At 41.0% G+C, this 18024-nt stretch overlaps 1 protein-coding gene across 3 annotated transcripts in view; it reads right to left on the reverse strand.

Moving 5' to 3' along the window:
- The window catches only part of med13a (mediator complex subunit 13a), a 101046-nt gene that overhangs the window by 23978 nt on the left and 59044 nt on the right, over positions 1 to 18024 (reverse strand). For all 3 annotated transcript variants that reach the window (XM_077504769.1, XM_077504770.1, XM_077504768.1), the window contains exons 4-10: positions 12793 to 12938; positions 7891 to 8091; positions 6948 to 7142; positions 6682 to 6844; positions 5689 to 5799; positions 3842 to 4594; positions 1434 to 1650 (exon numbers count right to left, since the gene is read on the reverse strand). In XM_077504769.1, the coding sequence (XP_077360895.1) occupies positions 1434 to 1650; positions 3842 to 4594; positions 5689 to 5799; positions 6682 to 6844; positions 6948 to 7142; positions 7891 to 8091; positions 12793 to 12938 (1786 nt within the window). The remainder of the gene's footprint in view (positions 1 to 1433; positions 1651 to 3841; positions 4595 to 5688; positions 5800 to 6681; positions 6845 to 6947; positions 7143 to 7890; positions 8092 to 12792; positions 12939 to 18024) is intronic.

Genomic DNA, 18024 nt, shown 5'->3' on the forward strand with positions numbered 1-18024 from the left:
TTACAGTCAGGATTTTTTGGACAGCTTCCTGTTACAATACGGGCAGTGAAAGCGGATGACGAAACCGGTTATTTTTAGTGCCGTATTGCTTGCGATGATGATAGTATTTTTCTACCTCTCTTGGTTCCTGCCCTCTTGTCCGCCCCTGCCAAAGTGAGCATGGATGAAGTAAGTGGTTTCTCTTCTGACCTTCCATGAAGGTTCGACAAAGCTACTATTTTTTTTTTTTTTTTTTTTTCAACACAACAAATGACCGTTTGGCGTTGCATCAATTTGAACATCTGCAATTTGACCCGTCACCTCGGAAACTGCAAAAGTAGTGCTGGCGAGCGCCCGGACAAGAAAAAGACCGTCATTTGAGGAAAATGAATACACATCTACTGGCTTCCTTTTGTTACCAGCATCAGCGCTGTGAAAATTGGAGTTAGGTGTTAACTCAATTATACATCAAATATTACAGGTAGAGATGTTTAATGACACATTTCCCCCCCCCCCCCAGTCAGAAACAATGACAGATCATTTTAAAGTGGAAGTCAACCTTAAACATTTCTTGACAATAATATGTCATATGTGACCTCACTAATCTAAACATGACATTCTGATTAATATTACATTTGTGGAACACGAGTTAAGAAGCAAAATGCAACAGTTTTTGTCAATATCAGAAGGCGGCCATTTTGCCACTTACTGTCGACTGAACATGACATCACAGTTGCTATATAAAAATATTAGGTGTGTGAGAAAATATTGATATCGCAATATATTGTATTGTGTATATATATATATATATATATATATATATATATATATATATATATATATATATATATATATATATATATATATATAGAGAGAGAGAGAGAGAGAGAGAGAGAGAGAGAGAGAGAGAGAGCATTTTTCCTTAAAATTGCATTAAATTAATGGCAATTTTCTACTTTCCTGATTTTGTATTTTTCGCTCCTGATTATATAATGGCCACAAAAGTACCTATGCCTTGACATAAGTCTGTGTTGGTGATACCTGGTATCGGTACTCGCCCATCCCTAATTATGAGAAAAATATCTGACACTTTCATTGGGGATTTAAAGTACTCGTGTTGGAGGAAAACTGTTTTGACATAACATGATGGTGATTTTCAATACTGTTGTGTCATAAGGCCTGATCATTCAAATAAAGTCATGTTTTACTGCACAGAAAGATACAACTGGTTGTTATGGTAACAAGTTGCAATCGTGGTTCAGCGTTAATCTGTTCAGCAATTAGCTGATGGACACAAGCAAAGAGGAAAATAAAATAAATTCGATGCGGTTGTGCATTTGATGTCTTTTCTGATGCTCTTTCCCGGAGCAACAGTATAAAAGGACTTTTTTTTTTTTTTTTAACAAAAAGAGGACAAACACATCCATTAGTTGCAGCGATCCCTCAAGCCTTACCTTCTGTTTCTTGCCTGGCTCGCGCTCCCCGCCTGCCTTATCCTTTTTGTTGGAAAACGTGAATTTCACGTCCCCTTCCTCAAAGGCGTAGGGGTCCACCTCGGGTTCGTGATCGCCGTCAGTGATGGCAGCAGCCAGGTACTGGCTTTTCCTGGCGCGGTACATCTGAACGCGCTCATCGGAGACCTTCAGTGGGAATTTGGATGTGGACATCACCCTGTGGGGGGGGAAGAAAAATGTTGAGACATGAGAAGTGAGGAGTAATAAAGCCGGATCAGAGAAAGACACCAGATCATGCATATTTATCGTTAATGTCAACTTCAAAAAGCTTTATTGTCAACTGTGCAACAACAATGAAAGGTTGAATTTGATTAGTGACTAAATAAAAACAAATGTATATATATCAATGTTTGCTAAAGCGCGGTGCCGCTGCGTGATAGTCCTTGTCAGCACCGCTTTGTGTTTATCAGCAGTAAATGCAATGGCAGCGATTGCAAACAACTCTGACGGCCGTCTTGGAGCAGGCAGCGGCCGCACGGCGTTTGTTGTCAGACGACTACATTTCAAATAGATTAACGAGAACATGGCGACTCCGCCGCGGACTGTTCATATATTTACACGCACGTTGATCACTTGCCACCGCGAGATGGCTCATCGGAATCTCCTATGTGACTGTGCGGCCTAATTGTTCTTCTCACGCAAGCTGTCACAGGCCGCCTATTGAATCCATTCGAGAATTGCGTGATGTAATATCGCGATATATTGCCGAATCAATTTTTTTTAACACCCCTATTGCCCCCCACACGTATGTCCTCTCGTCACGTTCGTCCCGTTCTGATGCAGCGGCCTGGGCCACAGATTAGCCATCATTCAGGGCCGTAGCCGGGAGGATTTTAGCTCACCAGAATAGCCCGTTCAAGCGTTTTGCAGAAGTCCACCGATAATTTCCACTATGGCCACCCCCTCAGGTTGCCGGTCCCAAGTGCTATTCCTCAAACTCGACAGACACCCCTTTGCTCTCTTCCTTTCACTTATTACGGCTACTTCAGGGTAAGTGTCTTAACCCAAAGGCAAGCAATATTACAGCCATAGCGTCGACTCCATTATATAAGCAGTTCATCTTTATCTAACCCGACTATTACTCTTGCTCTCTCCGAGCTTTGGTTGCGTGTAGGAATCAATGAGTATTGCTGGCCGTGCACATCGTTGATGTATGATGTCAAAAGGGCACATAGCAAGAGATTAACATGCTGTGTACGGCTAAGCGCTACATTGAACATTCTGAAGCTGAGGAATGAGGGGGGAGACAGCAAATGGCTTCAGGCTTCAATGTATGGTGTGTGGCTGTTTGGGATGGAGAGGACAATCAATTAAACAGTAATTGAATTTGATGGAATTATTATTTTTTTAAATCTCAAATCCGTTAATTAAATGGAGTGCATTAGTTGGCTGCAATCAGAAAAGGTGCACCTTTTTACGTTTTGCGAGTTTAATTTGTTCTAGGGATGAACGATAATGCTATTTTCATCCGACACCGATAAACCAATAATTTAGAAGTACCAATGTTGATAACCGATAAGTAAGTCGAGTCCTACTCTAAGTCTAACAAATACATTGAAACATGGTATAAACTTTGCACAATGTTTCAATGTATGTAAAGCATGAAGCTGAATTTTATTGATATGAGCCACAACCACAACAGATGGACCAATGTGGCACGTCGATAATTATTGCTGGATTACTTTATTATCTGGTTCATCGGTATGAAATCAAATTGCCGATAATTATCGGCAGATTTCTCTATTATCTGGTTTATCTGTGTGACGTCAAATTGGTCGATAATTGCCGCTAATTATCGGCCACCGATATTATCGTGCGTCCCTAATTTGTTCCTTAACCAGAATTGTACTTCAATTTTGTAATATATCAAATTGAAATTGATTTTTGTTATATGTTTAACAAAGAACCATATGATATTATACAGTTATTTTGTATATTTTGTAAAAAAAAAACTCCATAGTAAATTGTACAATATTGTATAAAAAATGTAATAAAAAAGAAGAAAAATCTATAAAATGGTTTGAGGAAAAAATATTATTGCACATTGGTATAAGCAACTATTTTTTGTATACAGAGGACCCCCACATGGATTCATCATCGCAGATTTTTTATTCTTTTTTTATTTATTTATTATTATTATTATTATTGTGAAAAAGTGACGAAAAATAACTTTAAAAAACTTGTACGTGAAGGTACTGTAGAACAAAATAGGAGTCCATACAGTCGATTAAAAATAAATAAATAAAATAAAATAAAATAAAAAATAAAAAAATTAAAAAAAAACATAATTCAATTGCTCATTCCTTTGCAGCTGAGATAGAAGGTACTGATTATTGATTGGTACTTACTCGGTCACAGACACAAGGTTGTCCTGTGAGGTGAGGCCATCTTCCCGAAACTTTTCCCCCGGCAGCTGTGGTGTGGGCAGCTCTGCTTCTTTCCTGCGGGATAGGTTGAATAACCTCCACGGTGAGTGAGTGCTGTCATCTTCGAGTTGGACCCCCGTGCCTGTATACACGGTGGGTTCGGGCGGTTCCGAATAACCGCAGACCGAAGAGTGCGGGTGGTGTGAGGAGAAGTGCTGGGTCAGACCCTCGGGGCCCGCAGGCTCCTCGTTGCCGCCCTTTGCTCTGCCCAGGCACGGCTCCAGAGGAGGTTGGTAGAAGTGTTGGTTGTTGGGGGTGGGAGGGTTCTTCAAACCCTCGCCGGGGTCTTCGCCGCGTTCGCACGGGTGGGGGCTAAGTGGCGGGGGTTGGGGGGAGTTGGCGAGGTCCGACGGCCCTCCTGCGCTAACCGCCCCACCGTTGAGCTGGGGTGTTTTCTGGATGGTTGACACGTCTGCCGAACGAATACTGGAGAATCGTCCTCCATCCTGACTCCTCATCGCGAGCCTTTGGCCGGCCGTCGCCTCGGTCTCCATCGAGGAGTCTTCGTTGGTCGGGTTCCGATGATGGAAAGGCGTTTGGGGTCTTTTCTGCTGCTTGTCACTCTTATCTGGCTTCTCTCCTCCAGCTTTGTGCTTGGTAGGAGTCTGAGATGCCTGGCCCACTGACTGAGCTTGGCCCACATTTCCGCCTGTTCGCTGCTTCACTGATTTATGTCTGGAGGAAAGGAGACGAACATGAAAATACAATGAGATTTGGATGCAATGGTGACACACGGCAAAAGCGAGAAGAGAAAGTGTACAAAGGCAGCAAATCGCCTGTCAGACCATGAATATCAGCAAGGAAGGTTGTTGCATGTTTTAAATGCACAATTGTCTGTGACACATCACATTTCCTGGCAAATATTAAGTCATTATCATCTGCAAAATTAATCTAAAATAAATTAACAGGACCTGTTAAAAATGATTGTGAATGTCAATTACTTGAAAATGTTCACTGAAACACTTCTAGTGAAGGTTTTCATCCAAAATGAAAAGAACATTTAAATTGTAAATAAACAGGACTTCAAAGTAGTGCTGTCACTAACGACCTTTTTGAAAAATCGACTTGGCTATCAATTATTCCAACAATTAATCAACTAATAGCTAGGGATGTAACGATATCCACACATTACGATACGATATCACGATATGAAGGTCTCGATACGATAAATATCCCGATATTTATTGGGGGTTGATATTAAAAAAAAAAAAAAGCACAATATTGTAAAAAAAAAAAAAAAAAAGAAAAAAAAAAATAATAAAATGTTGTGCTTTTGTACATAACAGAAATGCATATAAACCACCTACAGACAATTAGCATAGATTTTAAACATAGAAGGCCAAAACATCCCTAATAAAAATTAAATTGCACTAATAAACTAGCCTCTAGAGGGTGCTAGAACTGCACAAATGGAAATCAACCTGACTTTTTTTTAACAGATGTGTTCCTTTTAAATATTGTGAACATGACGATGACGATATACGACCGTATATAATAAACCTTCATTGAGTATTGTTTTAATTCGGGGTCAGTGCCCGTTCTGGCAGGGCCATAAAGGTGGAAGAAACATTTCCCACATAGTCGAGACATGTCAGGATCTTGCTGACTCATTGGAATTTCAAAGCACAAGCTCGTTTGACTACTATATAATAAAATGGCTATATTTGACAAACAACTAGTTTGACGGGATATATAATTTCATCGGTGTGCCCGGGTGGCTATATAATGCACAAAAAAACCTGATTGGTTGGTCATGGAGAGTCATTTACCTCGAACAGCTGCAGTATGACCTCACAGAAGGCTCCACAAAATCCCAGGTTGCCGCTCTCTCTGCTCGCTCCTCCTCACAGGTACCGTTGGTTACAGCCGAGTATTTCCGCCTGTGGTCAATAAACACTAACTTGAATGACAGCAACATATTTACTTATATAGGGAGTCACTCTTAGTTTTATTGATCAACACTGGCATTATATTATTTTTCTGTGATTATTTCTGGCATGACAGTACAATGGCAAACGCAGTTTGCTGCTGAGAGTGACTTTCTAACCCTGCTTGGAGCAATAGTTTTCTGGGTGACACGCTAATAGTTAACTACTGCTGACGTTTTGTGCTCGCACAGGGGGCAACAGAACCCTCGATGCTCCCAATGTGTCAGATTCACTGATAGTGAATAATTCCCGAGACCACGGGACAACATTGCAATATATCCTGTTTGAATAGCATCAGGGCATGTGCAGGTGAAGAATTCGGTTTATTTCCCACTCTATTGATTTGTTTCATTTATTTTGGAAACCCACAAGTGAATGTATTTATGTATTAGGGATGGGTGAGTACCGATACCAGGTATTGTATCAAGTATTTCAAAGTATCGGTACTCGAAACTAGTGTTGTTCCGATACCGTTTTTTGGCCCCCGATACCGATTCCGATACCCAGCTTTGCAGTATCGGCCGATACCGATACCATACCGATACTTAAGGGTTTTTTTTCCTCAACATGAAACAGATGTCCTTCCATTGGTTCAGAGCATTCAAGGGCCAATAGGATATCTTAAATCGGCATGCAGTGAACATGTCACATGCCAGTGAATGCCGTGCACGAGCAAGACACAAGATGCTGCATCCAAAATCCTATATTAGCGTTGGAATTAATGGTATAATTATTATTATTATTTTTTTTTATACTAAACATCTTTTCCATTTAATGACTATGAAGCCAACTTTGGGGTTGTCGCTTGCTTACGAAGACAAACGTAATTCTTACTTGTTCTGGGCTCGGTTGATATTGCACTCCTGCCAGACGCGCTCCACAACCTGACTGGCGAGCTGTCGAGGAATCTTGCCTCCGTGGTGGCTTGATGTGTCCACACTGAAGGCGTCACACGAAGAAGGCATCCTCAACCACTTCTGGGCAGAGTGAGAGTCCACTACAGAAACAAAGATTTGTTGCGCGTTTGAGCGATTAACAGCTCATTCCAAGACAAGATGCCATTAATAAAGTGAAGTCTCTCGCTTTTCTTTTGGGACTACCTGTGTGCACCTCCTCAGGCGACGTGGGAGGGGTGAGGGTCACCAATGACATGGCAGGCTCTCGCTGGGATGCAGGCACTTGGTGACCACCCGGATAGACGGCAGTACATTGGGAGGACCCCACGGGGGCCACAAAAGGGACATCTGACTGGGGCACGAGCACTAAGCAGGCTGGGTATACCATTCGCACACCACCTACACAAAAACACACAGTTTATACGGAGAAAGTCTTATAAAGACTCAAGAAAACAAAAAAAAACAAATATATGGTTAAAGGGGAAGTCAACCCGCCAAATGTTCTATTTGGGAGACAGTAAAAACCGGCTGGATAGGGGTACTCGAGGACCAAGGTTCAGAATCACTGTTCTATGCAACCCCACAACTCTAAATATGGTATTCCGGTTAATATTCTGTTAATGCAGTGCTTCTCAAATACTTTATAAAAAATAGGAACTCCCTCCATTTTTTATTAAAAAAAATTATAAAGATATTATGTTGAAATTATAGAAAACTTAATTACAGTAGAAATCTTTTTAATTTATTTTATTTTTGTATTTATTTATTATTATTTTTTTAGCTTAACACATGCTAATGACCCTGGAAGATCACTGTAATTTTTATTATATATTTCTTAAACAAATATGTAAAAGAACAGTAGTTTAAAATAAAAAGTTATCTATTAATTTTTTTTCGATTTTACTGCAAATGAATATCGGCTTGAAATATCGGTTATCGGCCTCCTTGACTACTAATAATCTGTATCGGCATCGGCCTTGAAAAAAAACCCACATCAGTCTATCACTAATGTTTAGACGAGTGAGGTCACATATAACATATTAATGTCAAGAAATGTTTGAGCTTGACTTCTCCTTTAATGAGTAAAATGATGTAAATAGAAATGAAATGTAAAAAAAATAAAAATAAAAAAATAAAATTAACTGACCAACAAGGACCTCTACGGAGGCCAGAGAATCATCTTCCCAATCCACATCTTCCATCTTGTCCTCCAACACACCATCCTTGGCACCAGGACTGATGGGATAAAACTGGTTCCATTCCTCAATCAGCTTCTGGGTGGGTGGGTCGGACATCTTGAACGACTGGCCGGTCAGAGTCCCGTTCAGGCCAAAAGGACTCAGGATGACTATTGGGCACATTTGGGAGGACAGAAGGACACACGGGGAACTGTTAGCCAGGAAGGGCGGTGTGGGGCGTGACCGCATCAAGTCAACATCAATCTGCCAAAACCCAAACCAGCTCCACCTTTATAGCTCCGCTCATCATAAATTTGTTCCCTTCGTTGCTTGTGCTTACAACTTGACTCCACATTGATCTGCAAAATCCTCATCTTTTATCCTACTTTGCCCTTATTCTTTTTCTAAATGTCTTATTTGCCCTTTCCAGCTTGAGTCACTGTCTTTAGAAACTAAAGACCAAGTTCAAACTCTTGGGGTACTAATAGACACAGACCTGACCTTCAGAAATCAGATTAAATTCATTAACTAAAACAGCCTTTTGCCAGCTGAAAAACATATCCAGACTGAAGGACTGCATGAAGAAGAGACTCTAATCTTTGTTTTGGTAGGTTCCATGCTTTTTTAGCAATATAGAACACAATATTCTGTGGGCCTTGCAAAATCAGTCAAAATCCAGTAAAACAGCCGGGAGCGAACGGGATTGCGAAATGTGAAAATGGCAGCGAGTGAAAGAGTTAAACACCTTTAATTAAGTTTTTTTTTCCCTTTTTAATTATTGCTTTCATGATTATTTGAAACTTCCTTATGCTAAATGTTTTGAATTTTGTTGAATAATCGGTGCACCGATCACAATTTTCCGGCCAATCACCGGTCTTTTAAAAAGTCTGACCTGCCAATCCCGATTTTTGCCGATTCCGATTTTTTTTTTTTCCATTACACGCAGCATATGCCTTCAGTGTTCCAATTTTGTTTTAAAGGAACATTGAACAATATCATCGAAATAATACTTAATTTATAATAATAATAATACTTAATTTATTTTTATGTGACCAGCCGATCACCGATCTTCTAAAATTAAGGAAATCGGGGCCGATAAATCGGCTGGCCGATCGATCGGTGCACCCCTATTTAATATTGTTATTTTGTAACCCATTTTTATGTATTTTTCTTCCTCTGAACGTTACCTACTGTTTGTTGATGTTTATGTGTTTTCTTTCCTTGTGTTAAAGCACATTGAGTTGCCTTGTGTATGAAATGTGCTATACAAATAAACTTGCCTTGCCTTTCCCTTGCTTATCCTGAACGTAATACCTTTTCATTACTTTCCTTTTTTTTTTTTTCCCTCAATATTTTCAGTCCCGACTTCGCTCTTACAATTTCATCTTTTCTCTCCTCATAATGTTTCCTTTCTTCCCCTTTCCTTTATGCTTGGGTTTCCTCATCACTCGGTCATCTCCGGCCTATTCAGGAGCACGGTGACCTTTCCATCGCCACGCCGGGCTCGGCCAGTCCCGGCGGAGTCGCCAAATACTTACGGAGCGATCCAGACGTCAATTATTGGCAAGCGGCAGCCTCTGGGAGGCCATAAACAGAGGCTTATAAAAAGGGCCGTCCCTCGACAAACGCACTTCGCCGCGCGGACATGTGGAGTCACAAAGAGCCCATCAGTCTGCTTATAGAACAGACCTTCATCCATCAGCAAATGGAGATGCCGCTATAAACCGACATGCATAATGCATACATATACGCATGAAAAGTATATGAATATTTGCGTGTGCGCGCACACACCCTATTGACTTGTTATGCATCGACTCTCTCTGCATCCATCATACATGGTAAGTGACGAGGGCTTATATAAATGCTTCGGCTGGCTGGGTGGGTGTGCGAGTGAGCATTTGTTAATGCCTCTCTTTTTCTTTTCTTTTTTCTTTTTTCCCCCAGACAGGAGACGAGATGGCCTCCAGCCCCAAGTATCGATCCCGTCACCGGACCGTGGCGAGATTCAAGGATGCCAAAAAACTGACTGGAGATGAGACGAAAAATCAGGAAGAGCTGTGTCCTTTCAATTCTTTTGGCGCAGATCTTTCTGGGATTCTTCTGAAAGAAAATGTTTTGCGGGCGTGTGAGCTCTCTTTTTCATATCTGACATTTTTTTTTAATTATTGGGGAAAACAGAAACTCTAACACAGGGGTGTCCAAACTTTTCCATTTGAGGGCCACATACAGAAAATTAGAAGGACGTAAGGGCCACATCACGTTATGAAGAGAAATTGTGTCTAGTCCTAAAAATGGGCAAATAATTTACTTGTCCTTTTGCATATTTAGAAAAATGCTAAACCAATTTATTTGTAATATGGCAGTCGGGTTATTAGAGTTTTGGAATTTTTCATTTTAGTTCTGTTAGTTTTTATTAGTTTAGTTCTTTAAAAAAAATGCTTAGTTTTAGTTTAGTTAGTTTCAGTATTATTATTATTATTATTATTATTTATTTATTTATTTTTTATTTTTTAATGTGTATTACTTGTGCGCAAGAAGGTGCTTTTCTATTGGCTGCTGCTAGATGCCGTCACTTCTGTGTGACATACTTTCAAACGTCATTATTCCGGTTTATATCAAAAATAAATCTACTAAAAAAATCACATTTAAAATCATCCCCATGCATCATGCTCATGCATTAAATTAATTGGCAAAGACTAAAACGCAGGACGTTTGCTGTAATTATATTTAGTTTTAGTTAGTTTTGTAAACATAAAATGTAGTTTCAGTTAGCTTTCGTTTTTTTAAAAAGCATTTTCGTTTTGATTTTATTTCGGTAACAATATTGTTTTTTGAATTTTAGTTTTAGTTAACTAAAATAACCTTTAATGGCACCTGTTTTTCGATACCCTCTCTTCTTACTTTGACCATCTCCAAACATTTTTCTTTTGTTTATTTGCGTCAAATGCCATTTTTAGCATACGTCGCGGGCCACTGAAAAATGGACAGCGGGCCGTAAATGGCCCCCGGGCCATAGTTTGGACACCACTGACCTAAACAGACGCATAGCGGGCACATAACAGGTCATGAACTCTGGCGCATGCGGCCCAGGCCGTGACAAGAGCAACAGTAAAAGACTGTCAAGGCAGCAATCACAGAAACAGAAATGGACGTGGTATGTGTTTATGTCAGAAACGGACATTTATTTCTAGACTAATAAAATGACATCATTAACGACCTGCTAGTTGGTGAATGGACAATTGTATGATCATGTTCAAGGAATCCCTGTGGGTGAGTTCGGGACCTGATAGCCTATTCAAAAAGAGCAGCGACTTTCATTTCACTGCAGATTTTCAACATAACACGAGTGCCATGTTTACTTCATATAAAGATCCTTTCAACTGCAGAATTTTTATTCAAGAACAGTGGGGGTGCAGCAGAATGTTGGTTTTGTTTGTTCTTTGTTTTGTCTGCTATCAATTTGAGATGAATGAGTGCGTAACTTTGTGACACTATTGTTTGGAAGGCAAACCATTTCCTTCACAGAACCAGGACACGTTTATAATCATTACATTAGCATTTTATGAGAGTGAAAATGCACACTTGATGACGGCTTTGGGATTGCACAGTGTTTGCTTGGGGATTGATAGACAATATATGAATACCATTATGGCCACAGATGTTTTACAACTAAACAAGGTTGTAATTTATCTGTAATGAATGACAGTTTTTAGAACGTGCGTGTACGTTATCGCGCGGCGCGCGGCAGCCTTCAATCAAACATGATACAGTCATCACGGATATGAAGCATTTAATGCTTAAATATACACTAGAAGAGACCGATTGGAAGACACACACGTCTTTCAAAATGCTTATTTCGTACTAAGTGGTATCCCTAGAATATATTTCTGATTAGATCTGTCATGTAAATAAAGAAGTAAAGAGACTTTCACTTTTGACATATGCAGAGATGGCAAAATCCCTGCCACAGTTTGGCTTCAGCCACAGGTGCTTTTTTTACTCGACTGGCAGGTAAACAAGTACTTGCCTGCCTGTTGAGTAGAAGCACCGAGCGCAAAAGCGCAATGACATACTGCAGCTGAATCTGGTGCGCACATGAATGTTTGCAATACTCTCGCCTATCGGTGCGCCGCTTATGTGCAGACCGATTATCCATCCATCCATATTGAAGCAATCGTCTTGCTTGCAAAAGTGGTATAGCACTAGTGCAAAAAAATCCTATATTAGAATTATGTATTAACATGAAAATGATTAGGTCGCTATTTTTGCAAACCGACCACTTTTTTTTTTTTTTTTTTTTTATAGAAGAAAAGCAGATCGATCAATCACAATATTTGATAATTCAGCCTCGGCTATTCCAGTTTTGGAACAAATAAAATTAGGGATGCACGATAATATCGGTGGCCGATAATTATCGGCAATTATCAACCAATTTGACCTCAAACAGATAAACCAGATAATAAAGAAATTCGGCAAAAATTATCGACAATTATCAACCAATTTGATTTCATACAGGTAAACCAGATAATAAAGAAATTCGTGGAAAATTATCGGCAATTATCAACCAATTTGACCTCAAACAGATAAACCAGATAATAAAGAAATTCGGCAAAAATTATCGACAATTATCAACCAATTTGATTTCATACAGGTAAACCAGATAAAGAAATTCGTGGGAAATTATGGGCAATTATCAAACAATTTGACGTCAAACAGATAAACCAGATAATAAGAGAAATTCGCCAATAATTATTGGCAACTGTCAAACAATTTGGTGTCATAAAGATAAACCAGAGAAATTGGCCGAAAATTATCGGCAATTGGCGACCAATTTGATTTCATACAGATAAACTGGATAATAAAGAAATCACCTTGGAAGGGGTTGGATGCCTGCTGAGCCAGAGTGAGATGCTCCTCGGTCAGATGGTAAACGGGCTGGTGCTGGTTGATCTCCACGCTGGTACATACGTTGCTCTCGCCGTGCAAGAAGAAGGTGAAGGCGCAAGATAGGTGCTCGCTGGAAGGAAGACAGATTCAAAATAAGCCTCACTGAATTACGAGAAATAACACAAAGCGAAAATGGGGAAACTGGAGAAGTCAACATTATGATTTTGATTAAAAAAAATATACAAGAACGGTACAAAAATATAAAGTATGAACTAAAAAAAATGCTTTTATAGGTCAAAAGCAATCAATATTTATTTTGCGTCTGAGTGAAACAAGTGTCATTTGATGGAAAACAAAATCAGGAGTCCTTCTATTTAAAAAGTACAGGCAGGAAGCAAAGAGAAAGCAACCAGTGTGTTCATCCTTTGGTGATACCTCATGTACCTGTCGCGAATTACAATTTGGTTGGATTCGTCGTACATCCCGACAGACTATTATGACAAAACATCGCCTCCATCCTTGAAGAAAAATTTAAAACCCCTATATCCTCATATAGTGGCTGGGGATGTTATTTTCTTATCTGAAGGGGGACCAGGCATCCACTAAGCATATTATCCTCCAATGGGCAGGGGGGAAAAAAACTTGTTAGAAAAAACGAGAGAGAGAAAAAAATAAAAGTCAACTTTTTGAATATATGTCACAGGAAAACTCAACTTCTATCACTGGAAATGTCTTTAAAAGACCTTACTTGTAACTTCAGTTTGAATCTAAAAGGATTATTAGATATAAAATGCTGCAAAAAAAAAGGCACATTGGACAGAGGTATGGGTAAGTGAAGCTAATCCGAAGTTGCAAAGAAGGTAATGGATTGGGGGGGGGGGGGGGGACTATTGAGTGAGCAACCTTAATGCAAACGTAAAACCCCTGTAGATGCTATTTTGGCTAACAGCAGAGTTCTGCTAAGATCAGCAGTTAGCTTGTGTTTTAATAGCGTCTGAATTGTGGTAATTAAACACACTTTTTTTGTTCGGCATTTAACTCATTCACTCGCCGCCATTTTCACAGAAGCAATCCCCTTTCACTCTGGGCTGGCTTTACTGGATTTTGACTGATTTTGCAAGGCCCACAGAATATTGTGTTCTATTGCTATAAAAACTTGGAACCTACCAAAAGAAAGATTAAATTCTCTTCTTTCACCAGAAAAAAACAACAACGTATATTTCCATCTGTTTCTGTTTTGCAGCAATTAGCATTAGAATATAGCTCAATTTTATTTTTCCAAATCTATTTAGAATTGTGAGTTATTGAGCTTTTTTTAAACATGGCCCTGGTTGAGCTCCTTTGCTCTGCTGCCACCTGCTGGCCGTTTGTGTAATAACTACCATTTCTTCAACCGTCCTTTGCAGTTGAGAGGCTGCATCAAAGCCTTCTGTATGCTCTAGCATAAAAAACAAACAAACAAACAAACGTCTAAATAAGTCTTTGGGACACTTCAAACATTAAAATAGAACAACGTATTTATACGTTTTTGGGAGAAAATGAGTAAAGTGGGGATAAGTGCTTTACATGTTAGAAGGGAACAACAGAACCGATGATTGAATGGCACACAGTTTATAAAAGTAGGGGCTATTTTGGGAAATACAGCACACTAAGTACTCTCGTCGGAAATGTGAAGCAGATGACATACGACAAGATGTTGGATTCCTAAAATAAAACTCAAATGTGTTCAAGGCCTTGCGTACAAGCAAATGTGCCATTGTTGCAGTGCGCCATTTGCCAAACAAAAGGACAATCCCCAACTAACTCTTGTCTTTTCGACAATGATCTCAGCTACAAGCCGACTTTCTCTCTCAAACACAGCAGCTCTAGTTACGACAATGCCTGCCTGTGCCAGTCTGACCTCAACGGCTCTCGACAAAAGTGACACGAAGAAAAATCGGAAAAAGAGCGAGGCAGTTGGAAAGAGAGCGGGGGACGGGAAAAATGCTGGCCATTGTCTGCGTAGTTTCCCTCGGTCCTTCGGCCCCATCTTGTCCGACATACAAATACGTGCCGTTAAGAGAAAAACGTGAGTGACGGACGGCCGACTGAAAGTGAACACGTTGGATCAAAGAGGGTTGCTTCCTTGGAGGATTTGATTAAGCAAATATCAGTCTTCTCCCGCTGACTCTCGCACCCGCACACCTACTCTGCAGAGGATTAAGAAAGGGAGCAGATAGGCAAGCGGCAGGCGCCGCAATGAAGATGGAGCGAAAGCATTTCAAATAAGATAATACCGACGACATGGTAGCGAGTTTTCCTAAGCCGGTGCCCACGGACACTCACATTCAATCTTATAATCGCTTTCCTCGGAAAAATGTAGGGATGCTCATTAGTGAATGCATGATATTCATATGCTATGTGTATTCCCTCTCTATCGCCGGATGCAAGAAGGCTGATAAAGGTGAGTTACAGACTTGCGCACCTACTGCAGACTATTACATCAACTGAATCTACTGAAAGAGCACAAACAATAAATTGTATCTGAAAAGCTCCTTAATTTCCAATACAGTATACTTTAAGACTCAAACAAAACAAAAGTGTAGTCACACTACCAGGTTGAGTAAATCGGTCCATTACAGTTTCATAAACTCTCACAAGCAGTACCAGCATAATTGAAGGCAACATGATCATTTTTTGCCCCCATGTTTAGATGTTGGTTCCAGTCGTGAACTTAATATGTCTACACATTTAGTGCTTGCCGCTTAACATGCTCAGGAAGCAGTCAAGCATCCCCCAAGGCTGCGTTTAGACTGCAGGCATATGCGACTCCAATCGGATTCCTCCTCAAATCGGATTTTTAGGGCTGACTGTCCAGACTGTTTCCAAGTGACCAAATCCGATCTGGGCCCGTTCAAACTGAGCCACATTATTGACCCATCTGACAAGTTACTGTAGCAACAACATCGAACGGAGGCGGCGACCAGCACATGTCGTGTTTGACATCATTGTACGTTCTGAGGGCCCACCGGTAGGCCCAGCGGCCATCTTGGGAAAAGGCCGGGCGATGCACGTCACCGGCTGAGTACTTGTCCGGACATGTTCTACATCATTTGAAAGCTGATCTTCTGAAGATTTGAATGATGCCCAACACTTTAACCCGTGGGCAGTATTGTGACCCGTTTTGGGCTTTTTCATGGTTCAACTTCTGAACAAGTCATTTCAAAATAAGATACTGCCTATGGGTGGATATGTGTGTGTAACAAGGGGAAGTTCTGTTTTGGCGAGTTTACGGCCGACACCGTTCCAAATTGGCAATAAATAATTGCTATGGTGATGAGCCAACTTTGGCGGCATGGTGAATGACTGGTTAGCACGCCCGCCTCCCAGTACTGAGGACGCAAGTTCGAGTCCAGCCTTCCTGGGCTGAGTTTGCATGTTCTCCCCCTGCCTACGTGGGTATTCTCTGGGTTCTCCGTCTCCTCCCACATTGGAAAGACATGCATGGCAGGTTAATTGGGCGCTCTGAATTGTCCCGAGGTGTGCTTGTGAGTTTGAGTGATTGTTCGTCTCTGTGTGCCCTGCAATTGTCTGGCAACCAGTTCAAGGTGTACTGCCCGAAGCCGGCTGGAATGGGCTCCCTTTGTGAGGAGTAAGCAGTTGGTTGGTTGGTTGGTTGGTTGGATGGACTCTCCCCATGGCTTTGTTTCTAATCCTGAATTGGTCATAAAATGCAAAAGGAATCTCCTATCCAATAGCAGCCGTAGCGACACCCCGATTTGGAGTGAAACTGCAGCAGAACCCGATGTGTATTGTGATGTGTATTGCGCACGAGCATGAAGGCAAACGCTCGAGTGGATCTCAGCCGTTAATGCCTGTGCCATAGCCTGACGCAGAAGTATAAACCAGTCTTAAATGGGGGCAGCCAGCTGCCATCCTTATCAGATGGCCAAAAGCACTTCAACTGATTCTTGACGTAATGAAGCAGGGGCTCTACTCCACGCTCCTTCCAAAATACCTTGGCTCCTCACCACGCGCGTAACACTCAGCCAAGCCAACCTATGACGGCAACTTGCTTGAGCCTCATATACGATGAGTTCATTCTCAGTCATTACCCAAAGCTTATGATCATTGGTGAAGCGCCGAACATAAATCCAAAGCTTTGCCTTCCAGCTTGGCTTCTCCTTAGTCATTACGAACCTGTGCAAGGCCAGTTGGCCACGCATCCGTTTCACCTGAACTTAAACTCGTTTATGGAGAGGACACAACTTTCCTCACTTGGTGCAACCAACCAAAAAGGTGCAGACCCACAGTTTATGGAAAGAACAATGGCCTTTGACGAAGCACTCCTTACGTGGATTGTTACTTTTACACAGACCATCTAACGCCACATTTCAATTTATCAACAGAGTCCAGAGGGGTAATGCATAGTTTCATGACACCATTTCTTCGGAATCTAAGGCCCAAATGGGAATGAATAGAAAATAACTGCTCTTTTCATCATCAGGTAGTTACAGCTCGTAACAGTTATGAAGGGAGGAGAGGTAGAGGCCATTGCGGAATAAGGCCATATGATGGTACCACTTGAAAAAAAAGAAAGAAAGGATGAAATCAAAGGTATCTTAACCTCAATTGTAGTACAACATCATCCTGTATGTGTGCTTTTCTGCTTTATATCAGCGTTGTCACAATAAAAGAGGTGTTCTCTCTTCATGTGCATGGAAATAAAGCAAGATGGTGAACAACTGAGCAAGAAAACAGAACCTGACAACAATGGAGAGACGGGGTGCGTTGTATTCTGCAGACCTCAACAGAAACGCTGTCGGTGACTCTCCTCTCACCAGCAGAATACCTTACACAACACGTTTGCATGCGTCTGTGCGCGTAAAGTGCTTGAGGGAGCGGACTGCCATCTGTGGCTCAGCCTGTAGAGGTGCAAACACAAGCCGCACATTCAAATTACCGGCTGGCATAAATAGACACATGTGAAACCCGGGCAACATGATTAACAATCACATTACTACCTGCGGTGTGCAGATGTAAAAGTCCTCTCATGAGTCAGCGGTGTAGTTGCTGACTGCTAAAGCCGGTCTGTATTTTAAAGGCTCCGGACTGTAATTGTGCACTCTAGCAACATTCAATATCGAACGACTGAAGCTAGTCACTGCTGAGTAAAGGATGGGTCACATGTCATCAACAGGTGTGTGGTGAGCATTTGACTAAGCGACAAAAACAAC

This window comes from Festucalex cinctus, chromosome 18 (genome assembly GCF_051991245.1).
Source record: "Festucalex cinctus isolate MCC-2025b chromosome 18, RoL_Fcin_1.0, whole genome shotgun sequence".
In the NCBI taxonomy this organism is placed as follows: Eukaryota; Metazoa; Chordata; class Actinopteri; order Syngnathiformes; family Syngnathidae; genus Festucalex; species Festucalex cinctus.